Source organism: Buteo buteo, chromosome 17, assembly GCF_964188355.1.
Source record: "Buteo buteo chromosome 17, bButBut1.hap1.1, whole genome shotgun sequence".
Lineage (NCBI taxonomy): Eukaryota > Metazoa > Chordata > Aves > Accipitriformes > Accipitridae > Buteo > Buteo buteo.
This window is the reverse complement of record NC_134187.1, coordinates 21,674,217-21,699,448: the sequence shown is the minus strand read 5'-3', so window position 1 is coordinate 21,699,448 and position 25,232 is coordinate 21,674,217. Positions and strand designations below refer to the sequence as shown.

The following is a 25,232-nucleotide window of genomic DNA, read 5'->3' as shown; positions in this document are numbered from 1 at the left end:
ATAATGTCCTGGAATAAAAAGGTTAATTGTATGTCAGTTACATGTAATTAATATCATACAATACTGTTCATGCTACTTTTCCTGCATCTGTCTCTAAAAGATTATGACATGTTGAAGTTATCAAAATGGATGTGTTTATATAAACTTGACAGTGATATGTAGTAGAGATGACAGTTCTTTGAAGATCATACAAAAATAGAACAAGAAGATACACTTCATAGAGACCCAGAAGGATCATGGCTTTTAAAAAAAAAAAAAATAAAAAGAGGAGAGAGTAGAAAATACAAAACTCATGAAATTTTTTTTTAGTTCTGCATAATAGTTGCTCCTAGGTAGTTGCACTAGCTGAGGTGTGTTGTTAATTGTTACGCGATTGATTTTAGAGTTGCCCAGAAAATCTTGAGACCTTATGGCCAAAAGCTTGCATGACAAGAAAACAGTATTTTGCAGAGGCTTCAATGGTGTTAGATGGAAAACAGTGTTTAGACTGTCTAACAATGGTAACCTTGGGGTAAGTGTCATGTACAAGGAGTCTGGTTTTGTTTTACAGTTAAAGCTGATTTTGGCAGAGAGGCAAAATTGGAAACACTGAATACAAATGAGCTATTTATGACACTATTGTAATCAGGATTTCTCCATGCGATGAAATTAAGTATGGCAAAATGGGTTCTCCAATAACTGTGCAAATAAAATTAAATTAAATGAAAAACCATTAAACATTGTTATCCTTATCAATTCTTAAAGAATAAACAGTTAGAAGTTAAGATCTAAATTGCATCCTTTAATTGCTTATTAAACTTTAAAGTTACATTTTAAATATGAAAATATCAAATGTGAGAGAGATATATATATATAAAATTAATCATGCACGTTTAAACTTAGAGTTGTAAGTAATCTACCACCAATGATTAACCAGAGAAATAATTCAGATAAAGGTTTTTTTGCAGTCACAGTTAATATCTTTGTAACATATTTTTTAAGTGACTGAGAGTTCATTTAATTATAAAGTGTGTTGTGTTTCTTTGCTCCAAGATAGGTTAACTCATACTCTCGGGAAAAGAGTAAGTGACCCTTTGCTTCCCATGTTGATGGTCACCTGCAGATGGGGAGCAATGGCTTTCTGGTAGCCAAGAAAAGCAGCTTCCTCACCTTTCTCTCTCTCTCCCCCCAGACAGAACATGTACATCCTTAAACTTGGTATATGTGCTGTCTTCGTGTATAAAAGGTAATAATGTTTACTAATCTTTGTGAGATGTTTTCAAGGTCGGTGGAAGGAAAGTCACGTATAAGAGCAAAGCATTAGGATTTGATAAAGTTTTCATTAAATAAACCACAATCAATTGTACAGCAATATTATTCAGGCAGCTCACCAGTCATTTTCACAGCTTGCTTAAACAAGGATGAATGGTATATTGGCAGCAGTGAGATATTTTTAGCACCCTTTTTCTACCTGGATTCTTCCAGCACTTGCTGCTCACCAGGCATTCACACCCTGGGGGTGTGCAACCTCCCCTCCCCGCTGGCAGGAAGGGCAAGAGCAGTATCTTCTAGGACCTGAAGACATCTCCTCCTGTGCTGCACCCGCCTCCGGGGCATCCTGGAGCAAGCGTCTTTCTTACCCAACCTTCGATCCCGCTATACTTCATAGTGTTGCTGTGACTTTCTCTGTCATCTCATTTCAAGATATTTAACTCTCTGACTTTTCTCTTTGCAGCCAAAATATTTGTACTTCTAACGTGACAATGTGAGACTTCAGTTAACTACTTATAATTTTCTTATCTCATTCCTGTCAATTTTCAAAGAACAAACAAAACTGGTTATTGCTAGAGGTTGTTGTGAAGATGAAAGTTACCTGAATTTTATTGTCAGAATTTGGGGGTGGGAAGAGATGGGGGGAGGGATGGGACAAGGGAAATGCATATGTAGTAAGAGAACAGATGGGGGAAATCTTATGCTTCATTGAGGCTGGTGCTCACTTCACTACCTAAGGAATGTCCCTCCTGAGAATCACAGCTGAAGTCTGTGTCAGGTTTTGCCCTCAAACTGTAAGAGAATTTTAGGCATAGCTTTGACCTACAGGTTGTGAGTTAACTGCCATATTTTTTTTATAATTAGAGGAAATGAGAACTTCTAAGGTAATGCAAGCAAAGGCTCTCACATAAAAAAATTTCTCATGTTGATTTTACAATTCACATGTTGATTTTACAATTTAAAAAGCATTTGTGATGTATACTATACAGCTTTGTTCTTTCATGCTTTTGGAAATAACATCAAAGTTTGTGCAACACTAAGAGGCAAACTATTACACAAAACCCCAAACCAGCATTCTTTTCTTTCTAGAAAAATAATCTGGCTAATTTCAGGCACAATTTTGGTAGGGAAAAGCAGCTCAGAATTTGTCAAAACTGTTATATACTTATTCTGACCAAAATTCCAAACCATAAGAATTTATCCATTTTTCATAATGCTTTTCCTGTCAATGTCTTTGCCTGAGTTTCAGGCAAAATTTGACAGTGGGACTGACACAAGTGAAACAATAACACAGCAACACATACAACATTGATGGACATTCAGAAAAGCCTGTGCATTAAGACTTAATTTATGTTCTTATAATACAAAAATTAGGTATCAAGAATATTGAAACTGACCAGCAGTGGAGCATTTAATAGTACAAAGCAAATAATATATTGGCACATGATGATACTGTCTCATGTTCTGTGTATTTTAAGGCTGCAGTTTTCTCATATGTTAAAGTAATCAATCCCACTTGCACTATAAATGTCAAGTACTATATATGAAGGTTAATGTAAATTTCCCCTCTTGCAACAAGAAAACAATATTCTGTAAAACTGGAGAAAAGCCACCATATAATACTAAAATGTTTTCAACAGTTAAGCAGGAAAACGCTGTCAACAACAGCAAGAATAATGATCATTTAAGCTGTTACAAAAAGATTAGCAACAGTCCTTCCTTGCCATATGCAAGTGGTTAAAAGTTAATTTTACTGTACATATTGACAGTCATCATCCTACAAATTCCCATGTACATGAACAATTATAATCAGGTAAGAAAGAAGATTATTTAACAAAATTATGCATATATATAAGCTTTTGCAACACTATATTTTTTCCTTGAAAGTTGTACAGCAATCTTTTTAAAAAATAACAAAGCTTGAACTCTGAATTGTTACTACTGTATCTTTTGACACTTTGTTTCAAAGATTTCTTGTTATTAGCCAAAATATTATGAACATGTAAACTAATGCTACTAATTCTTAAATTTATTTTGCAGTGATTTCCATTTTTTTAGTGATCCAACTAAAAAACTGCCTACCTATTTTCACTAGGATACTTAAAGTATAACTTAAGATTTATTCAAGCATTCCTAAAAGCATTTCCAAAATATATATCCTTTATTTACATTTACAGTCAAGACAAAATACAATAGAAAGCCTCATTCCAGAGTATTTTGATGGCTAGACCATTCACCAAGGTTGGAGACAAACAACAGCCATGACTGCAAGTGCACCTTGTCACATCAGGTTAGACTTTGAACCAGGTTTTCTCATTGTCTAATAATCGAGCTTTTTCTCTTGGGCTAAAGTGGCCCTTGACAGAAGACAGTAAGAACAGGCTGCCCACAAGATCTAAGAGGCTGCTGCTAAATGCACTCCACTGGGGTGAGTCTCAAGCTTGTGTCTAATCTAGGTCAGGACTGTGAATCTAGTTATATCACTTTCTAAACGACGGTCCCATTCTTTGAGCTGTGAGTTACCAGGAGGTTCCCTCCATCTATTTCTGTCTGATCTTTATGATCAGCAGTTTCAGCTTAGACTTGAGAAATCTTTAGCAACAAAACTGTTACTGAAAAGAGCTCATTCTTAAAAAAAAATCCAACCCAACCCAACCCAAAAAAACGCAAAACATCAGTTTCAATCAATTATTGACATATACTTTGCCAAAAAAATCCCACTCACGCCCTCTCAGGAGGACAATAAAGTAGACACATTATACATTCACATTGCATTTGTCAAGCTATAAGGTAGCAGGCCAGATTGGCATCCACTTATCATTTTAAACAGGGACCAGATAGTCCAGTTGTATGGAACATGGTACCAGATCTCATGTACTGTGTACAAGTTCACATGTATTCACATATTTTGATTTCAGAGCTGACTACAGGTCATTAAAAGCTTGGAAAATGCTGAAGAACTTCAAGCAAATTAGCATTATCATTACTAAAACTTTTAATGAGTTAAAAAAAAAGAAAAAAATCTTGGAGTAAGAAAGTGCATCAAAGGCTACTTAGCACCAGTGTTCTTACCAGGATGTCCCACAGCAAAACTCACCAGGTGGTGTGCGGTGGGATGCTGGGGTCATATGATTTTTTTGTTCTTACATGCTTCACAAAATAACTGCTATTGGCCACTGTTAGAGACATGGCACTGGAATGGATTTGGTCTGATCCCACAAAGCCTTTATTTTATTCATTTTTCCTACTACCTCTTAGTACAGGAATATCATATTCTGTCTTTATAAATCAGTTATTTTTATCCTTTAGAAAAACTAGAAACATAACCTACACAACGAAAAGACAAGCAGTATTCTAATGTCAAGTAATGAGAGTCTTGTATAGTCCAAGCGGTGTCCACTCCACAGTGTGTAACAGTGTCCTGGTTTCAGCTGGGATAGAGTTAACTGTCTTCCCAGTAGCTGGTGCAGTGCTATGTTTTGAGTTCAGTATGTGAAGAATGTTGATAACACTGATGTTTTCAGTTGTTGCTCAGTAGTGTTTAGACTATAGTCAAGGGTTTTTCAGCTTCTCATGCCGAGCCAGCAAGAAAGCTGGAGGGGCACAAGAAGTTGGCACAGGACACAGCCAGGGCACCTGACCCAAACTGGCCAACAGTGTATTCCATACCATGGGACGTCCCATCTTGTTTAGGAACTGGGAAGTGGGGGTGGGGAATCGCCACTCGGGGACTAGCTGGGTGTTGGTCGGCGGGTGGTGAGCAATTGCACTGCGCATCATTTGTACATTCCAATCCTTTTATTACTACTGTTGCCATTTTATTAGTGTTATCATTATCATTATTAGTTTCTTCTTTTCTGTTCTATTAAACCATTCTTATCTCAACCCATGGGTTTTGCTTCTTTTCCCAATTTTCTCCCCCATGCCACTGGATGGGGGGGAGTGAGTGAGCAGCTGCATGGTGCTTAGTTGCTGGCTGGAGTTAAACCACGACAAACAGGTTTCTAATTTATTTATAAATGAAGTAGATAGCCATAAACTCCAATAAAGAGAAACAGTAATCACTTCTGAAAACCAGGATGGCAGGGCATAAAATCCTGAGATGATCTCAAAATGAAGAGTGGAGGGCAATATGTGAGTTTACAAGATTACTTCCTTTGCTTCAGTGAGAAGGTCCTCTCCTGCATTTTCACTTTGCTTGGAGCCTGTGGGCAGAACTGGAAGCATCGGCCACTGGTAGAAGGTGGAGTTCCCTGCTGCGAGAACGCCTACAGAAAGGCTAAGCCACAATCAATTTCCTAAACTACAAACAGTGATGAACAGAGGGTAAGGAAAAGCACAGTGCCTCTTACTGCAAAGCTGGATGCATTCTGTCAGGCATCAAATTAAGGGATGTTAGTTTTCATTAGTCTGGATGATTCTCTGGCCTTGAGGAAGGGTAAGAAAGAGAAGTCTTGTTGGGATCCCTGATAGGGTTTCCTATTCTTCCTTACACTGGATAGATTATAATGAGCTTTTCAAATTGGAGTCAAAATAGGAATCCAAAATAAGATAGCTTTTTACAAGCATTTATCCCAGAGACTAAAGTGTGAAGGAAATGTCTGTTAGAAGAAAGAAAATGGCACTTAGTAAGTTTGGACATCCTAAATGAAGAATTTGGTAAACTTTATGGAGTGGACTCCATTTCCCAGCTTTCGGCAGAGAAAAAAGAACTTCTTTACTCTAAAACTGTCAGTGTCCTTAAAGATTTGAGTTAGTTGCTATTTGAAAACAGAAAAATTCTTGAATACATTGAGGCTGAAATTTTGGACAGGTCTGAAGTATTTTGATCTGGAGGGACTTGTCATCTTTTTACATTTTCTAGTATCAAATTAAAAAATCATTTAAGTGGAGGAAGTAGCCACTGAGAAGTTCAAGCTAGTGGACATTGAATAAATCCTTCTGCCATAATTTGTTCTGTGACAGCCTGAGTGCTTGCCAGCCACTCGGTGTTAATTTGACATGCTTGTGTGGTTCCCCCACTATCAGTGAACAGCTAGCTGGTTTAAACCCAGCTGAGAATGTCTATGTGAATTGTGATTGCTGCATTGGATCATGTAGATGTACTTAAAAAAATCTCTGCAGCTGTTTCATTCAAGAACATTAAGCTAAGAATTTATGCTTCAAAAATGAAAGTAAGAAGATTTAAAATGTGAAAGAGGGTTTATAATTCTCTTCCAATATCTGCTTCTCTAGGAGAGTTATGCTACCCTTCTTCTGCCTTTTGTGTCATAAAAGGAAAGGCTATGTTTGTCTTATTTGTATTTTTCTATTAGCCTTTTTAATAGAGAATAGAAAGTTACATCCATAAATGTATTTTGTGATATTACTTAGCATTATTTCAGTATTTTGTGCTTTTAATAAATTTTAACAAATAGTTTACAGTACATCTTAGTGAAGGTGAATAGATTTCAGGCATTCCACAATCTATATAAAAGAAAGGTATAATTGCAAATGAGGTACCTTTGAGACTGCAGTCTTAGAAACGAACATTGAATACTTCATCTTTGTATTTAAGTGGTGAAGCAGATGCTATTGTAATAGTTATATTCTTTGAGAACGAGGATTATAGCTTTTTTCCATTTACCGACATAAGGAATTGGAAAGTTTGCAAAGTAAAGCGGTCAGATCATAGAATCATAGAATGGTTTGGGTTGGAAGTGACCTTAAAGATCATCTAGTTCCAATCCCCCTGCCATGGGCAGGGAAACCTTCCACTAGACCACGTTGTTCAGAGCCCCGTCCAGACTTTGAATGTTTCCAGGGATGGGGCATCTACCACCAATCTGGGCAACATGTTCCAATGTTTCACCACCCTCATTGTAAAAAATTTCTTCTTTATATCTAGTCTGAATCTACCCTCTTTTAGTTTAAAACCATTTCCCCTTGCCCTGTTGAACACGCCCTGCTAAAAAGTCTGTCCCATCTTTCTTAGAAGCCCCCTTTAAGTACTGAAAGGCTGCAATAAGGTCTCCCCGGAGTCTTCTCTTCTCCAGGCCGAACAACCCCAACTCTCTCAGGCTGTCCTCACAAGAGAGGTGTTCCAGCCCTCGGATCATTTTTGTGGCACTCCTCCGGACCTGTGCCAAAAGGTCCAATGTTATTACCAATTACCGGTTTGTCTTTTTTATTTGGAACATTGGCCACACAGATTTGTCTTCTATCTTCCTCTCACTTCACTATTTGTACTTCCATCCCTACCACTAACAGTTAGCATACTGTCACACTGCAGTTAGGCTACAACTGCTCTCACACCATATTTGGGAACCTTTTCTCTTTTGTTGCTACACTACCATTTGGGAAATCATAACTAAAGTTCATATGTTGCATAATGTGTAATGTTTAAAAGACATAAGCTGTCTTGAAATCTTGCTGTAGTGCAAAGTTTATTAATATTTTCAAGTTGTAAATCTCATCTAAGACGAAAATACTGTTTTCAGAAAAGTCAGAAAAAAAAAAGGAATATCCCAACTGACTGCCCACTGGTCTCTACTGTTTTCTGTTTCTCCTCAGTGTCCATCTCGTTCCTTGTAGATATCACTGTACGAATGCTTTAGTAGTACCAATTTACTTCTGGATATGGTTGGTTTTTTCACATCAGAATTGTAATATTGTTCTAATAACTTACTGCTAGTTCTGTGCAAACACTTTCCAGGGTTAACTAAGTGCTGCTTGAGGAAAGGAAGTGCTGGCATCACCTCAGGGTAGGAGAGCAATCATAAAAACTGGCAAAGTGAAATACATCTGATCCATTACCTCCTTGCCTAACCAAGAAAGAACTAAAAAAAATGAATTTGGGAGATCACACCAAGATAGATACAAGCAAAATAAAGCTTCAAAGAGTTTAAAAAAATACTGGTCTATACTGTCAGCTTAGGGCCCAAGTCAATACTCCTTGATTATCCAAACTGTTTATGTGTTGGCTCTCACTCTGCCTAACAAAGGAACAAACCTAGGCCCAGCAAGAGATCGGCTTAAATTCAAACCCTTCTAGTTAAGAAATTTGAGCCATGTGGTGTAAAGAAGTGAGACAAATCTAATGGGCTAAACCATGCCAGAAATACCTGCTATAAAGTAATGAGGGCAAAATCCACTCACTGTGATTGAATTGGTCCATGAGGAAACATTCCTGCAGTAGTATGGCTGCTTGCATTTGTTAGGGCATCATCATAACATACCATCTGCTCTTTTATATCCTTCTTTATAGCTCTGACTTTCAGAGAGATGGTAGTGATTACCTCACATCTTTATTATATAAAAAGAGCTGTTTGCTAGTTCAGTGTTCAGAGGAAAAAAAAAAAAGTTTTTGTCAGTTACTCATCAATTTGCTCATCTGTTTGTCCTATGCAACATGATAATTTCAAGTCTGCTGACACTGTTACCCAAGGGAGTATGATTCATGCAATAATTTTTCTTCCTTCCTGCCTATTTCTTTTAAATTTGCTGGAACTTTAATATATCCCATACATATTTTTCACCTTAAAACTATTCTATCCTTACTAGCACTACAGTCATTCATTTCACTTTAAAAATCTTATTTTCTTATTTTAGGTAGGAGGCTTAATAGTATTAGAAGAATACTTTAAATTAAGAGGGTGTAAAATCTTGGTTTCTTACTCTTAACATCCCATTCTTGCCAAGATACCTTTTTGCTTTTTCTCTGCTTTTGGAAAATGAACTCCTTCTTCAAGAATAAAGACTAATATTCATAACAATACCTTTTTGTTTATAGTGTCCATTATCACCAAGGCTATGAAAGAATCTTAGCAATGTGGGTATTTTCCCCCTTTTCAGTAGGGAGGTCATTTAGCATGCTCCAGGATGCATAGTCAACCAGCGACCTTCTGAATGAGTCTCCTGACACGGAATTCAGTAGCGACTACAGCATGGTTTGTTGTAAGGAAACCCATCAGGGACTTCTGGGTGGAGCAACACAAGACTTCCCATTCCACTGCAAGGGAAAGGCAGCTGAGCAAGAGATCACGCTGGCAGCAGCTTCGCTTTGGAGAGCTCAAATCAGGTGAGTCTGAAAATGCACAGCAAAGTATTGATCTTGGCAAAGGCACCTCTTCATAGTTGCCTCATTTGTGAGCTAAAACGGTCATGGCTAATTTCTTCATGCTCTAGATGAACTGAGATGAGGGAAACATTTTGACTCATAAAGCACACCCTAATCCACAGAGTAAAGGAACAGGGAGTAATATCTTGTGGTCAGTCTCCCTCTTCAGCTGAGTGCTGGAGGCAGTGCGTGAGGTTAAATGGCTTTTAACTCTCAGCGCTGATCTATTTATTAAGTGTTTGCTTGCCATTTCCGAAAGAGAGTTTTCATTCTCATGTTTGGATGGGTTTAGAAGAGTTTCCAGCTTACACAAGCAAGGTAATTTTGGTCCCTCTCACAGGAGCTCTTGCGGAGGATCTTTATGCACAGGCATGTGCCAGTTTCTTCCCAGAGAAAGCTGGCAGGCTGTAAGGAACGCTTCTTTTTACTTCATTGTCCATTTCTCTTTTCCCTCAGATAACTGTCTTCTCCTTTCCTTGCACCAGATGCAGAAATGTCCAGCTGCTCTCCTATTTCCTCAACTTGCCGCAAAACTTCCACCTCATCATGCGATTTTTTTTTTTCATGCAGTTTTTCGTCTGCTTATTATTTGCCTTGGTTTTCCTACCGTTTCCTTCAAAATATTAGCTTGTTTAAAAAAAATACTTTAAACAAACAAAAGCACATTTGACTTCAAAGCCTCGTTTCACCCAAGTTAGTTTCTATGCACGCCTCACTTCCAGTTCCATTCCAGACCCCTTCCCATTTGCTGTGTGTGATGGATCCTAAGGGAACCATCTGTGGAATTGCAACTGTCCTTCAAGGTCTCTCATGTCTCACTTAGTGTGGCAGCCCTCACTTTGGCCTTTAAAATAGCATCTTCTTCCAGACATAGACAGTCAATAGGTGGATGCAAGTTCACTGTTACCACATCTGTGCTCGCTCTGCTCTTTCGTATCAAACACTTCTTATTTGTGATGCTAGCCCTTTGCTAGAGCTACTGTTACTCTTAGCTTTTTCATGCCTGTAGAAAGGAGCTGAGTCACACCCAAATCCCCTGGAAGGAAGAAAAGGATGGACTCTTACACTTCCTCCCCAACAAGAGATTTGTTGTTTGGAGGCAACACCCTGGCCCAAGCTCTTTAAGTACATCAGCTTGTTAAAGAGAAGAAAAAAAAAAGCTGCAGTGCAACGCTGTAATTTACACACAGACTCTGGAGGGACAGTGAAGCATTTGTAAAATCATGAGAAATTATTAAGTCATGATTTAATCATTTTGCCTCTGGACCAGTCCTCATGCTTGTGAAATTTGGGAACTGAGAATCCTGTCACATTTATGATACTAATTCGGTAAATCTATACATAACAGCTTTGTAGACATTCTACTTCATCTCACAATCCTAAAGCTACGTCATCAGACCTTTTAACCAGCTTGGAAGGTTCTGCACACGGTTAAAACCATGTAAACAGAGTTAATATAAGGCCTAAATTAAATTACAATAGATGTCAGAATACGTTAAAATGTCAAATTAGCCTATTTTCCAGTACTACATAGCAATGGAGCCCTCTAAGGGTTACAAAGCAAACTGATTGCTTTCTAGCTAAGATGTAAGACTGCCAATTATGTATGTAATTGAAACAATTATGTATATCCTCTTTTTTGATGAGCTAATACAGCTATAGTGTATCACACTTAACCGGGTTAAATTTAAATGAGATGACCATTCTGTAAGAGTATCTTCTACGATAACAATCTAAGTTAATGATACTGAATGATAATGGCTGTTGCCAATTAGACTTGAATTAATATGTGTCTACCTAATGGGCATACATACAACAAAGCCAGAAGGCTTTGGTGTTGCTTAATTGAGTATAATATTCTGACTGGTAGTATTTTAACCCATAATTTGCTAGGTAAAATAAAAAAAAGAAATGCAATGAATATTCATTTTAATGCAATTAGTATATCTTTAGCATTTTCATTCAACATTTTGTATGAAGCCTCAGCTAGACTTTTAAAAGACGGTAGTTTTTATTTGAGAGGACAAGGTCTCCATCTTTCAATTGAAAGGATTTTTGGCGACATTTTTAAGCTATTGCAGCTTGGAATTTGTCAATAATGATATGTATTAACATGCACAAGAATTAAATAAGCAGTCAGTTGAAAAAATGTGATAACAATGTCCATTTTTTCTGTAATTTTAGCTTATTTGGCATTTATTTTATACTTCTTGATCATGATACAACCATGACAAGATGTCTTTAAGTGTATTGATATGCACTTTACAAATATATTGATATGACTTCCAGTCTATACTATGAAAAAAATCTGAAAGACTCCAATGTATCTCACTCCCCTTAAAGTGTCAAAATTATGATTTCAGAGTCTTTTTGGATAATTTCTCTTAACATAGAAGTCTTGAAAGTCATAAATTGCATGAGTTTCTTCAGAGCTTGGAGAAGAGCTTGATTCCTCTTTTCTGACATAGATGTATAAATCAATCTCTCCAGTATATTTCATTCTAATATAAAACTTGCCAAACTCTTTATAAACTTTATACAAGTTAATGGTTTAGGGAATTTCTAAAAGCGTGTTTCTACCATATTAAAACCCTTCCAAGCTTAGTGTTCCTCAAGATCAAGCTGTATGAGTCCTAATTATATGAAAAACTTCACGCCCTGCCCTGCTAGCTGAAACTACCTAAGTGTATTTATTACACAATCCTGAGAGATAAGTATTATTTCAGTGAAGGGTCCTAACCTAGATACCTCTTTGTCCAGCTGAACTTCATTCTGCCTCCCCTCGGGTCACTGTGCAAACCCTTCTGCTCAGGTTTTTGCTGGATCAGAAGACAGAAAAGGTATACAAGACTGTATTTCTTTGATTCAGGGCTGGATTAACAAGAGTGTTATAAATGACACTTGGAACTTGTCCATTTTAAGAAATGTGCCTTGTTTCAATCAGTTCTGCTGAATGCCTTGCTAATTATTGTAACGTTTTCAGATGAAAGAGGCAACACATTTGATCCTGATGTTGGTTTCAACTGGTTCTAACTCTGGACAGTGCCAAAGAAAACAGGACCATGATTTCAGTGGGACCACTTAAAGTCAGTGTTTGTAGCAGTGTAACATATTACTAGTTACAGCTCTTTTTTTGGCTTCATTATGCCTGTGAAACTATACGAGAAAGGTTCCTACAGTTCATATTTGTATGAAACAATAAACACAAATATAGGGAACACAGAGGTCTTCCTTTTGAGTCCTCTGAGATATCTCCTATTCAGTACAACACTGTTCTAGCTTTGCAGCAAAAGTGTGGTATACGCACGGCCACAATTTGGAGGAACCGGTCAGAAGAACATAGATTACAAAACAAAGGTCCATAAGGCACATCAGTTTTGAGTCATGAGGCTGGCATTTCACAAGCATGCTGGGTTATAATTGTCTAATCTTTACAGAGTCGTTATGTGCATGCATGTAAATCACAGGAAGGGGACTGAAGTCCATTCAAACTGAAAGTCTATACTCTTAAAGAGGTGGCGTGTGGAAACAGAACTCAGATGAATTCCAAGGATAAGTAAAAACAGGCTTAAAACCAGGTACGCAAAGGGGAACATCAAGTGGAAAACTCTGCATTTACAATTTCTCAAATGAAGTCATAAAGCCTCTGAACACTGCTAAGTATCGTTTGCCAGATGGTGGAGAAAGACTGAAGTGACTCCTGAGAACCTTGATCATGACCATAAGTGACTGCTAGCTATGTAACATACTAAGGACAGTCTTGGTAACGATGCATTATGCAAAGGTAAATCACAAAGAAATAGAAGACGTGCATAAACTCTGTCAGTTCATGAACCAGACTGCTTCAGTAAGCTTTCCTGCATATTGTTAACACAATGTAATTATTTTTCACTGTTATACTTCTTTTTAATTGGTTGAAGACAGGCTCCGCCATAGGAAACGCCAGTATAGTGAACAGGGTATTTATTTCCTTGCCACATTAAGAAGCTTTAAACCACAAAATACTCCCACAGTCCTGGCTCTGGAAGCATACGTGCACATCATCACTGCTACGAGAAGTACTTTTTAATGTAAAAAGCAAGAGTGTCAATAAACACTTGAAAGTGACTGGAGATCTATCTTGGAGCTCAGACAACAACTGATGCTTTCAGAGGTTACAGTCCAAGCCTTCCTGGCCATTACGAAATGCTTCAGGAAGTATGAAGCTATGGTGAAAAGCTCTACAGAACCGGCTCAAAAGGAAAGCTTTGAGTCAGCTTTTGCGTGTAAGATAGTGACATCCAGTGGCCAGTTCGGTTAACTGTAATGATCTCTTCCCCTGATGCACAGAAAAACACCAATACTTGTATTTTGTTGAAACACACTGAAATATTTAAAACATATTGAAAAATATTAAAAACATTTAAATAGAAAAATATACACAATGTGAGATTCCTAAAGAGAGATACTTTGATATATTAATGATAAAAATGGTGTGTTCATCTAAGTGAAAAATTACATTTTGCTTGTAATTTTTAGTCAAGCTTACAATAACAGTAAGCAAAAATGTTTAGCTGTTTTTAAAGAAATAGAACATTCCCTACATTACAGCTGTATTCTCTTCTATGTCGTTCACACAAAGAATCACTACTCCTTTTTTCCCTTGCATTACCAGTTCCCATAAAAAAAACAGAGTTCAAGATTTGAGCTTATGATTCTCAAAATCCATAAAGCAATTCTCCATAGACTCTTCCTCCATTTAGGATTCACAGCCACAGCAGATCACCATCTAACATAGCTTTTCTGGAGTAGATCCCTTCTTTTAAGATCCAGCTGATGAAAAGTAGTAAGACTGCCCTTCATAGTTCTTTATTTACAATACACACAAGTATGCAAGAGACCTCAATTTACTGTCCTCCCGTGCCTTTCGGAGATATGTGTTTTTTTATGGGAGATGGGGATATCTAAACCACATATCTACTAAGCTAGCAAATACTCCTGAGGAACAGACATTCAAATTCCCTTATTGGATCTGTTCCATTTTGCCTAGAATAATGAGATTCATTGGACCAAAAAGAGGTGAAAATACACTCTAAGCTAAGGATATGGCATTTCAGTGGATGTGGAAAAAGAGAGAATTCTAGGTTTTCATTCTTGGAAACTCATCTCATCTCAGTTACTACTTTTCCACAGGGAACAAGGCCAACTTCAAACTCCAGGAAGTGTGCCAACTAAATTCTGCTAATCTATCTTTTCACAGATTTATATGCAACAAACTACTTACTACTATGGTAAAGTTGCCAGGTTAATATTACTTTCTCCCTTTTAATGTTTTTCCACACTGGCTGACACCATGTGCTGTTGTGGAAAGAGACATTAAGGCTGAAGACTTGAATCACTGCCTGCAAGATACACAGAACCAGTAACAAATCACCTCTGTCTCGTCTTACTCTCCCAAGGATCCAACTGAGCAGCTACCAGCTTTTCTGTACGCACGTTCCAAACTGAAATAAATAGGGTCTTTCGCAAGCAACCTAAATTCAGTTCTCCCAATTAAAAGCAAAGGTATTCCACCAGCCTTAAACATTTGGCTCTCACTTATACACACAAAATTCTAAGCAGGCAAAACAGTCTCTAAATTCATGATGTAATTATTTTGGTTTGTCAGCAAGCAGGCACTTACATTATGTTATTGCACTATCACTTCATAAATCCAGACACATAACGAAGAAAAGCCACGCTTTACTTAATTCTGAGGGTTTCTCTTATGGTTAAAGACACCTACTTTTTTTTTTTTTTTTTAAACTTAGCTCTTAAACTTAGTGTTTCTTAGGCAGGGTTAGCTAAAGGACAACTCAGATAAAAGTTTGAGTCTTTCTGAAACGTAGAAAATGGGAATATTTTCTGACAAACATATATATGGAAACCACATATCTGTGTTTGTGAAAATTTATCCTATATAACTGTTACATTTACTTATAGTTTCAGTAGTCAGGGAAGGTTTAAAAACACCAGGCTTACAATTCTGAAGTGTACATTTTGAGATGTTTGCACGTCAAAGAAATACTGATTTAATTGTGGAATTTGGAGCTGTCTGTACTTTCACTCGGCAATACTTTTAGAAGAGAAAAAAAACCCCACCATGTTGATACTTTCTAAACCAAGTATTATCCACCCCCTAGCTCTCGCATTATGTCAGTGGTATCAGAAATCAAGAGATAATATACAGCTCAAATGGATTTTTACTTGCTAATTAAAAATAAACTGCCTGCCACTCACACTCTAGGGTTCTTTGCTCTTCAAATTTGTTAAAGGGCTGTAATGACCTGGGATCTTATATTAAAGGGCAAAATTACTCTGGTAATGCAACACAAAATGAAATACTGCCTGAAAGGTCAACTACACTGAGAGGAAGAGGAAAGAGAATTTAAGCAAGCACAAGACTTTTTTTTTTATTTCCCTTGGGATCACCAAAGGTAGAGAGAATTTCTCTAATAAATCTTGTGCCAAGCCAGAGTAACACAAAATCGGACAAAACAGAAAAAGTAATTTCTGTTATCTTGTTTGTGCTATGCTAGAAAGGACAGCGCTAATTGTTGTATCTCACCAGTTTCATATACTTACAGGAGAGGGAATTTTCATTTTTTCCAACTTCACACACAAGAAAGAAGACAAAACACTGAACTATTTGCAGAAAGTTTGCCTTGGATGTACTAAATAAGGCACATCACTGTTTTCCACTGCAAGAGACTTGCTGCTTAGCTGCTCTGAACCACCTCATTTACTGTGAATCAAATTCATACATGCTGTGAACAAAAAGGCTATTGATAACAGGTGGTATCTCAATATAAGGTACTACAGCTTTAAGTGTGTGACACAAACAATTGTGCATTGATACTGTTGCAGAACAGTTCACAAGAGGGAAGTCAGGAGCACAGTATTTGTGTGGTCATGCTTAGGGCCATGTATGAAAAACTGCATACCTCTTCCCCATCCCATCAAATCATAAGAGAAAAGCTGAGCTTTTCTAAACCAGCCTGGGAGGACTACATATAAAAATTAGAGAGGCCTGTTCCTTGGTCCTGAAGACAGGTGCCACAGCCTATCTTGCAGCCATTTGGATAGATTCTGTTCACTCCTTCAAAACAGGGACTGCTCCCAAAAGGCATGTGCTATCTAACAGACCACTAGAGATGGTTTTCATGGAGGAGTGACAGTTGACACCACCCAACATTGCATCAAGAGTTGCAACAGAATGGACAATTATGGGACAATGTTGCAAGCCTGCATCTATTTAGTTTGCTAATATAAAGTAGCCTAGCTGTATGTAATTCTTGACAGAGCAATGAGGAGACCATGCTAAGTTAATCCATGGGAAAGGTAAAGAAATGGATCCCAGACTAACACTGCACTGCCCTTCCACAACGTTGTGAAGCCCTCCAGAAAGTTTCACTCTCTCCCTAACTGGGAGACTCACAAACTGTGTATGCATGTGCATCTGCTTATCTCCCTCGGGTCCATATTTCCATGGTTGTGAAGACTATTCAAGTATTTAAAATTAATTTCACAAATACTTAGCCTAAAAACTTACTAGTGTTCTGTGTTTTTGTACCCAACTGTTCTTCACATTAGTCTAAGTTCAATTTTGTAGATCTTTCCTATGTCTTAAATGACATCTATTTTAGACAGAAGTTTAGGTCTCCACATAAAGGTTTAACTGCTTCCAGATACAACTTTTACTAAATACGTATGGACACTGTTCCATTGTGTTCACCCCCCCCCCATTTCCTTAATCCAATAAAAACAGGTTACTCTGAGCAAAACTGAAGTCGTCTTCATTTTTACCAGAGTTAACTTTTCATTTTCAGTTTTTTATTAAAAAAAAGGTAAAGCATAAAAAAAAAAAGGAACAAAATTGCATAGAACATAGAAGTTTCTCTCCTTTTCTGTTCTACAAATAAGCAAAAACTATCAAAATTTCATCCAGTTTTCAGAAGAGATATTTATCTAGTGGCATTAAAATCATGAAATGTAAATTGAAAAAACCCACAGAGATCGTTTTGAATTACTTATATGAATTAAGCACAAGATTTTACCAAACTGGGAATTTTTATAAGAAAAAAGAAAGAAAAAATCCATCCAATCAAAAAATTAATATAAATTAACTCCATTTAAGATACAGTAGACAATTTTATTTATAAAATGCTACTGGCACATGATACACATCAGAAGTATGAAACTTGATTTATAAAGAAGTGAAATGCTTCATAGAAGCATGGATTCCTGAGGTATTCTGAATACAATCCCTCATTTACTGGAATTCACAACACTGCTCCAATTGGCTTAAGCAGCAAAAGCCTGGATATTTGATAAACGCACAGTTACAACATAGTTAAAAAATACACAGGCAAATGGAAACAGCCTCGAAGACTGTGTCTCACCAACACTAATAGTCTTGGTCATGGTGGAAAACTATCTTTCATAGAAGGGCACAAAGACCTGTTTCTCAGTTTCGCAGCCAATTCAAATGTATTGTACCTGCTTTCACCTCATTGTCCGCAGCCACAGGTTGCAAAGTCCTCTTGACATCAGACAGAAAAACACTGCTGTTTCTGGATAAACATACAGAATGACCTGGACAAGTATTATTACAATTAAAAAAAAAAAAAATAGTGTTAGGCGCTTTCAATTCTTTTTCTCTTTCTCTGCTTTAATTCTCTGCTGTAGTGTCTTCAGTTCAGTCATTACATTCAAAGTTCTGTAAACCCAGGTGACCTGAAAAGTAAGTAAATTATTAAATTTAACTAATCCACATACATTTACTTATCAATTTAATGAAAGCATCCATATAAATGAACACATACATACCACAATTATAACAGTATTCACCAGCAGTGGTGCTGAAAATACAAGTGAAATAAACATTCCTCTTGAATCAAAGTATTGGTATTTAGAAAACAGCCTGAAAGAAATAAAATAAAGAAAAATAAAAGAGGAAGCTTTATTCAGTGTAGTTCAGATAACATTACTTTCACACTAAATATTCAACATGGACATTGTACAGATTATCCTACTCCTTGGGATCCCCAAGCATAGGCCAGCATTCTACTGTATTAAGTCAGAACGAAGACAAAGTCAGTATCTCATCAGTTACGAATATTTATTACAATACCAGCCTTTCTTTTCGTTAAAGTTTTACTGTGCAAAACCTAAAGAAAACAACTATAGATTAAGTAACTTACTAATGTGACTACAATAGTATATATATATTTGTGCATCAGAAATCATGCTTATCCTGAAGTGTCAAAAATTACTTTCTCAGGTATTTTGCTTAGTCATATTAGAAAAGATAACAGAAATAATAAAGGTAGCAAAGCTGTAATTTAGGTCGTGTATGCCTGAAGTGAAACAAAGACTTACAATTAGATGCCTGCACAAAGTAGTGTTAAACACTTGATTTCCAGTTACACCAGGGTAAAGTTAGTTCAGTGCTTATGAAAATAAGCCATCAGTTTAATTCTGGTACACAGGCTTAGTAAAATAGACAAATGTTGATGCTTTTTATGCATTTAAATAAGTATATAAAATAGTAGTGATATTTTTGAGAAGTGGTGCTTAACTTCAGCTTATTAAAACATGAATAGCTAGAAAGAAAACTCAACAGAAACAAACAAAAAAAAAAAATCAAAGCTCGCATCCTTTTCCCCTTAATCATTGCACTCTGCTTTTCTCTTAGCTCTCTGACTAGTTAGTTTACAACCATCCATATAAACACAGATTTTAAGGAGTATAATAAGTACATGCTAGCTATTAAAAATGATCTTTTCTTATAAGCTAAGTGATAACTATGGTATACTGTATGGTTTTGTTCAAAAGTTTTACATTAATCAATGCAACAGACCCTCTGCCATCACATTCTACTGATGATGACTGACTAACAATGTTTTCTGGGAATGATACGAAAAAAGGAATATTTTTAGAACAACATTCATTTAAATGCAAAAATGAAAGTGAAGACGTTTACCTCCAATTCATGGCTGCTAATTCATTTATATATTCAGCGCAGTACACTAAGCCCACTGTACAACAAAAGAAAAATATCAGATTCAATACTTCTTTAAAAATAAACTGCCATCAGTTCTGCCACGTGTACTAAAGTGGATACATACCAGACACTGTAATTCCTTGATCCTCAGAAGATCAAATTACACGTTTAATATTTAATGGCACAAACCCAGTTCTGATTTAAATGTCCCATATAGTTACCAAGAAGTATAAAGTGATCACAGAACATACCCACTATATTACAGACAAACAAACATAAAATCTTACTCCTCTGATCTTACATACAAATGAATAATAATTAAAAAAAAAAAAAACAAAACAGTATTTTTTCCAACAATCTTCTTGGTGACTGCTTCTAAGTTATGTCTGTAAAAGGAAATGTCAGCACTCCCCCAAACTGGTATGGAATTAAGTTATCATTTTAGATGTTATGGTATCATAGTGCTATATTTAACGTTACTATCTGAAGTTAGGGTACTAATTATATATAAGCATTTTGGTGAAATACAAACTTTGTTTTAATTGGTGTATGGCAGAGTAGTCCACTGCAGTCAGGTGAAAACTAGCATATTCTTACTCAACAATTACACGCGATACGAAGCCATCAAGACAGTAAGAAAATTCAGTGCAATCACATGTTTAACAGAAAAGCAATACAACTACAGAATTTAAGTTTGTCCTTGTAACATTTTCCACAAGAAACAAAGCAAGAAAAACAGATTCAGTGGCTAAAGATGACCTGCACAAGGCAATTAATTAACTAGCCCTGTGATATGAAGAAGTGTTATCTTGTTTTGCATCATCTGGATTATCTCTGCTTGGTACTGCACAGTATAAACATACCTACAGCTGCTCAGCTGCCAAGGTAAACCAATGCCATAATTTCATAATTTCCTCAGTTATTTCTGACTATCTGCGATACAAAATTATTTATACTGCAGACATATTAAAAGTGGTTCAGTTTTTCAGGTACAAAGCTTGGACTCAGTATAGATATTTTTATGCACTCTTCTTGTTAACAGCAAGTTTACATCATAGCTGGCTTAAAAAGCCAGCAATGATCAGTTCCACTGCATTTTCCAATGCAGTTAGACCACAGGCATTCAAACTAGTGTTAGTAAGATTAGGAATACTTTAGATAAAGAGTCTAAAGTAAACAGCATGTCATTAGAAATTCTGAATGTCTAATATTAAATTTAAGAAAGAAAAGCTTGTATTCTTATAGGAAACTTCCAGGCTCAATGTGTCATTAACAGGACATTGTTATTATGTCCTCTGTAGATCATTTTAAACTCTGCAGTTACAAGTGGATGTACAGAAATTACTAAGGTTTCTAGATTCCTTTTGGGGAGTACTTAATGTTATTAAAACCTTAGCTTTAGCTAAGTTATTTGCAGTTTTGAGGAAGCTATAATGCCTCTCCCAACTTGACTAGTTCGCTAAATGGTATTTTAAAAAGTCAACGTAGTCTTCACGTGGCTTTTTGCCTGTGAATCTCTTTCAATTGCTCATTCCTCCTCCACTACCCTGCAAGCATGACAGAACCGAGGTACTGTGTAAAAAAAACCAACTCACCAGAAAATCCAAAGCATGGCTAGAACCAAGGTACTGCTCATAATACGTGGATCTAACCCAAATCCATGCCATCTTAATTAAACCAAATACCCTCTGCCAAGCTGCTAGATCTTCAGCCAGTCAGCCATAAAGACACAGCTTTGGCTAGGCAAGGCCACTGTGGATTCTCTGGCTGAAGTCTGATAAACCCTGAGATAACACAAGCTGTTACTGCAATGTACCAAACCAGCCTTGCTCTTCCTCGTGCCATTATCACAGCTGTCAGCGGAGCATATGGTGAACCTGCTCCAGAAGCAAATCCAGTTGAAAGCTGACCATACTTGCTGAACTGCAGCATTAGAATAAGGCAGAGTAGAAAGCGACTGCTGGCTTTCAGCCAATTTCTTTCCCACTTCTCCAGCACAGCAACAATTTCTTGGGAAGCTGTGATACACACAGCATTTACCATGCAGAAACCTTACTTATCCCGGATCCCTACTAAGGCCAGAGTTTTAAATCACTACTTCATACAGTCTTGCAAACGAACTAAATACATATTTATAGGTCATAGCAGCTTCTATAACGGTTTATCATGTATAGACACACGCATTACTACAAGAAAAATACTCATTTGCATGCACTTTATCTGCTGCAAAGTGTAAACCCGTGCGCTGTGCAAGTACACGAAGAAAAGGGTTATCATTAAGAGACCAAAAGAAGTTATTTGACAGTACTAGCAGCCTAAGCCACGCACACGCCCTCTGCCACCCGAGGGCCAGCTCACGGAAGAGGAACGCACTACTCACCCATGCAGAGGAAGTGCCCTATTTGCACCCGGTAGTGCTGGAAGGAGATGCACGTTAGGAGGAAGCAGAGGACGTGGAAAACCGCCAGCCCCACCAGCCAGGGCTCGGACCAGTCCGTCCTCTAGGGACAAAACGAAAGCAGATTAGGCCCTGGCAGGAGAAGGAGCGTCGCTAGGCAGCTAGAGCGAGCACCCTTCCTTCTCCCGCCCCGAAACGACAACCGCTTTCAGTCACGAACCGCGCTCAGCAGCCCTCCCCGTGCCAAGCTGGGGAACCGGCGAGCACCCCAGCGCGGGCTTCCCCCGCCCACAGGGGGCCCGGTGCCTCCTCCCCTCTCCCCGGGCGAGCAGCCAGCCCGGCCCCGGCTCCCTCCATACCGCCAGGACGGCGGACAGCCCCGGCGGGCCGCTCAACGGCTGCTCCATGGCGGCGGCGGCGGCAGCGGCGGCGGCAGCGCCGCTGCTGGCGGCAGCCGAAGTCTCGCGAGAAGCCTCCCGCCGGCGGGCGGCTTCTCGCGAGACTTGGGCCGCCACCCGTTCCCTGCCCCGCGGCGGCAGCCCGGAGGCGTTGGGCGGGAGGGGGAGCTTCGTCTCTGCCGCTGGGCCGGTGGAGGGGGAAGGGGCTGTTTGTCTGGCACGGCTGGCACTTCCAGCGCTGCCCTCATCCCTTCGGAGCGGGAAAGGGTGGTGGCTGGTCCCACGTGTGGGAGGACGGGCAGAGGAAGCTCTCCACACCCCAGTGGCTGCCTCTCCTGAGGCTGGCGCCGAGTCAGAACCGTCTCTCGTGGTTCTGTGACTGAAGTTGTGTTCCTCAAAAATAACCCTGGCTTTTCAGGAAAGGGGCAAGAAGCTCTGGTTTTGTTTTAAGCATTCAACACTGAAGTTAGGAAGCTAGCGGGAGAGGGGTTTTTGTCACGATCTGCCTGGTGGAGTCAGGCTGGTGTCAGGGTGTTCGGGGCACTTTGGATGGGTGGCCCAGCACTGGTGTGGGCTTTGTGGTCTCTCAGCAACACTCAGTGGCTGGCTTCAGCTGCTGTAGGGTTGGAAGTGCAGGAAAAGGGGAGTTTTAAGCCCAACTGGAAATTTCTGACAAAAAAAAAACCAGTTGAGCACCCCAGGCGGGAACTTAAGTGAAAAATATTATATTTTTTTCCAAATTAAAAAACAAACAAACAACATTAATTACTGTACAATGCAAAGTGAATAAGACCTCTATAAGTCCTTTTGCTGAATGCATATAAGTCTGGAAGAACTGACCACTCTTACAGACGCATCACTTACAGAGACATTTCAAACTCAGATTCCTATCTACTAAGCCAGGAGACTTCACAAATCTTACTAGGGTTAGTTTTGTCAAAGAAACCACACTGTCATATAGAGCTCCCCATTCTGCTTTCATGAAATTATATTTTCTGACACTTCGGCTTATCAGACATGAAGCTTTGGCTTTTTTTCAAAATGTTTGGAAGTGTATGTATATCTTAGAAATAAATACTTTTTTTCATTTAGTCTACCATATAGCCAAATACAGGTCATCGCTGTGAACTAGTCTCTTTTCACTGTCACACTTAGGCAATTTAGTGTGAGATACCTGAAACTGAGGATGTGTTTCTCTGTTTTGCTTTAGGGTTTTGGTAGTCTTTTTCTCAACAACAACAATATCTGAAGGCCAATCGAGGCTTTTACTTAAAGCATTGTAAAATTAAGTAAGGTGATGCAAAGGTGGGCATTTCTACTACTGTTCTGCTCTTAGTTTTAAGACTAGGGGAAAAATGATGTTTCGATTTCACATTGTAGATTGGGAAATAAGACAGGAAGAAACTGTCTTGTCATTTGGAAAGTCTTGTGGCCAATGTAACAAAACAAATGGTTTTGAATTTTTGTAAATGAGGAATCAGTTTCTTGTAATTGCTCAGTATTGACTCCAGTAACCATCTGCAGTAGCTGAAGGGCTTCAGTGAATGAAGGATACAGCAGCTGCTTTATGAGCGGAATATGCTGGTCAGTGGTGAATCTGTGATGCAGACAAGCTGGGTGGATAGGAAATTACTGGCTTATTATGGCTACAACATACTGTATTAAAAAATTCATGTGGCTTTTACTGTCAGCCACTGCAGCAGCAGTAGAAACTTTCTTATAAGGAAATAGGAGTTGCTTCTTTAAGATTGACTAGGATAAAGTCAATAATGCTGTTTGTCAGCAGGTGGTAGCAGATACATGAGTATTACCAGATCTTTTGTGTGGTATCAGTTATCTTTCATTTATTTTTAGTGGAGAATGAAATGTCAAACAGAAGATAGTTAAAAGGTAACAGATGCATTGCTCTTTCATAGGGAAAACCCTGTGTATTTGTCCTTTTAAAGCTTCTTCGCAGAGCCAATATGCTACATTTAGATCCAAATTTTAAAAATACTCTAATAACCTGAAATATACCATACCAATGACAATATATAAGCATTTCTCTTCTTGATACTGTTAAGTAATTTAAGTAGTTTCTAAAACTCAGTCTCAGTTTTCTGTGGTAAGATTCAGATTCCTCTGTAATTTCCTTCCGCACTACAGTACTATCCAAGTAGATTGGATCAAAGATCAAAAAAAAAGTAGATTGGTAAAAGAATTTTTTTTCCCTTTTGAAAACAGAAAATCTTCATTTACTTTACACAGGGAAGGATCTAAAATCAGACGTTTGTCTTAAGTTTAGGTGGCTGAAAAAACAAGCTGGGTGGTAAAAAAAGACTATTTATGATAGGGAATCCCAAATTTAAATGCTAAATTATGTTTTTAGTGGTAGCCCTAGATGTTTGCTAGCAGATCTTAGGGTGCTGTGCTAGAGACCACTTGGAAGTGCCTTTTGTGCTTGGTGCTGAGGGAAATGCAGCTCTGATTCTCCACAAGAAAGGAAAAGAATGGGAAATGCTTCATGTATTTTATTTGATGAGTCAATGAATTAGCAGATATTTAGATAATTTTTGATGGTCTTGTTTCATTAAGGTCCTAAGATATAGATTTGCTTTTGTGATAATGCATTTTTAGTTTCTGCCTTAAGAAGCTAAAGTGCTTTGCAATGTAAGATCCATATTTAAAATACCTTTGAGAAATTAAGTATAAATTTCTGCTGTCCTTGTGCTGAGCAAACCATGTCCTACACCATTTTATTCTTTGCATTTGATATATTAAATGTTCTATTTTTGCAGGGCATGTTCCATTGTAAACTGGATTTTGTTTACAAGGGATGGGGTTGTCTTGAGCTATCTAAGCTTTTCAAGCTTTTGTGGGTGGAACAATTTACAACAGTCTCAATTTAAACAGGCAGTATCTTGGGGAAATGTGAGGAACTTTCTTGTCTTTAAATGTGAATGAAAACGTACAAAATGCACAATATAAATAGCTATCAATGTCTTAGTGTGATGAGGTAGGTCAGTGTGACAACAGATGCATCCTCTGATGAGGGATCAGAGGTTACATGTCAGGATTGTTGGA

General features: G+C 38.0%; 1 protein-coding gene across 1 annotated transcript; it reads right to left on the bottom strand.

The window, feature by feature from the left end:
* Positions 1-17,498: 17,498 nt before the first annotated feature.
* Positions 17,499-22,216, bottom strand: TMEM18 (transmembrane protein 18). Its single transcript, XM_075049220.1, has 5 exons — positions 22,131-22,216; positions 21,754-21,874; positions 19,353-19,407; positions 18,197-18,290; positions 17,499-18,103 (listed from the first exon to the last, which is right to left on the bottom strand). The coding sequence occupies exons 1-5, from the start codon at positions 22,176-22,178 to the stop codon at positions 18,014-18,016; spliced, it is 408 nt and encodes a 135-aa protein (XP_074905321.1). The 5' UTR covers positions 22,179-22,216; the 3' UTR covers positions 17,499-18,013.
* Positions 22,217-25,232: the final 3,016 nt, after the last annotated feature.

Excerpts from the sequence above, each read along its gene's own strand:
- TMEM18 (XM_075049220.1), bottom strand. The coding sequence starts at position 22,178 with ATGGAGCAGCCGTTGAGCGGCCCGCCGGGGCTGTCCGCCGTCCTGGCG. Across the intron at positions 21,875-22,130 it reads GGCTGTCCGCCGTCCTGGCG|AGGACGGACTGGTCCGAGCC; the intron begins GTATGGAGGGAG and ends TTTTGTCCCTAG. Across the intron at positions 19,408-21,753 it reads AGGGCACTTCCTCTGCATGG|TGGGCTTAGTGTACTGCGCT; the intron begins GTGAGTAGTGCG and ends TTTGTTGTACAG.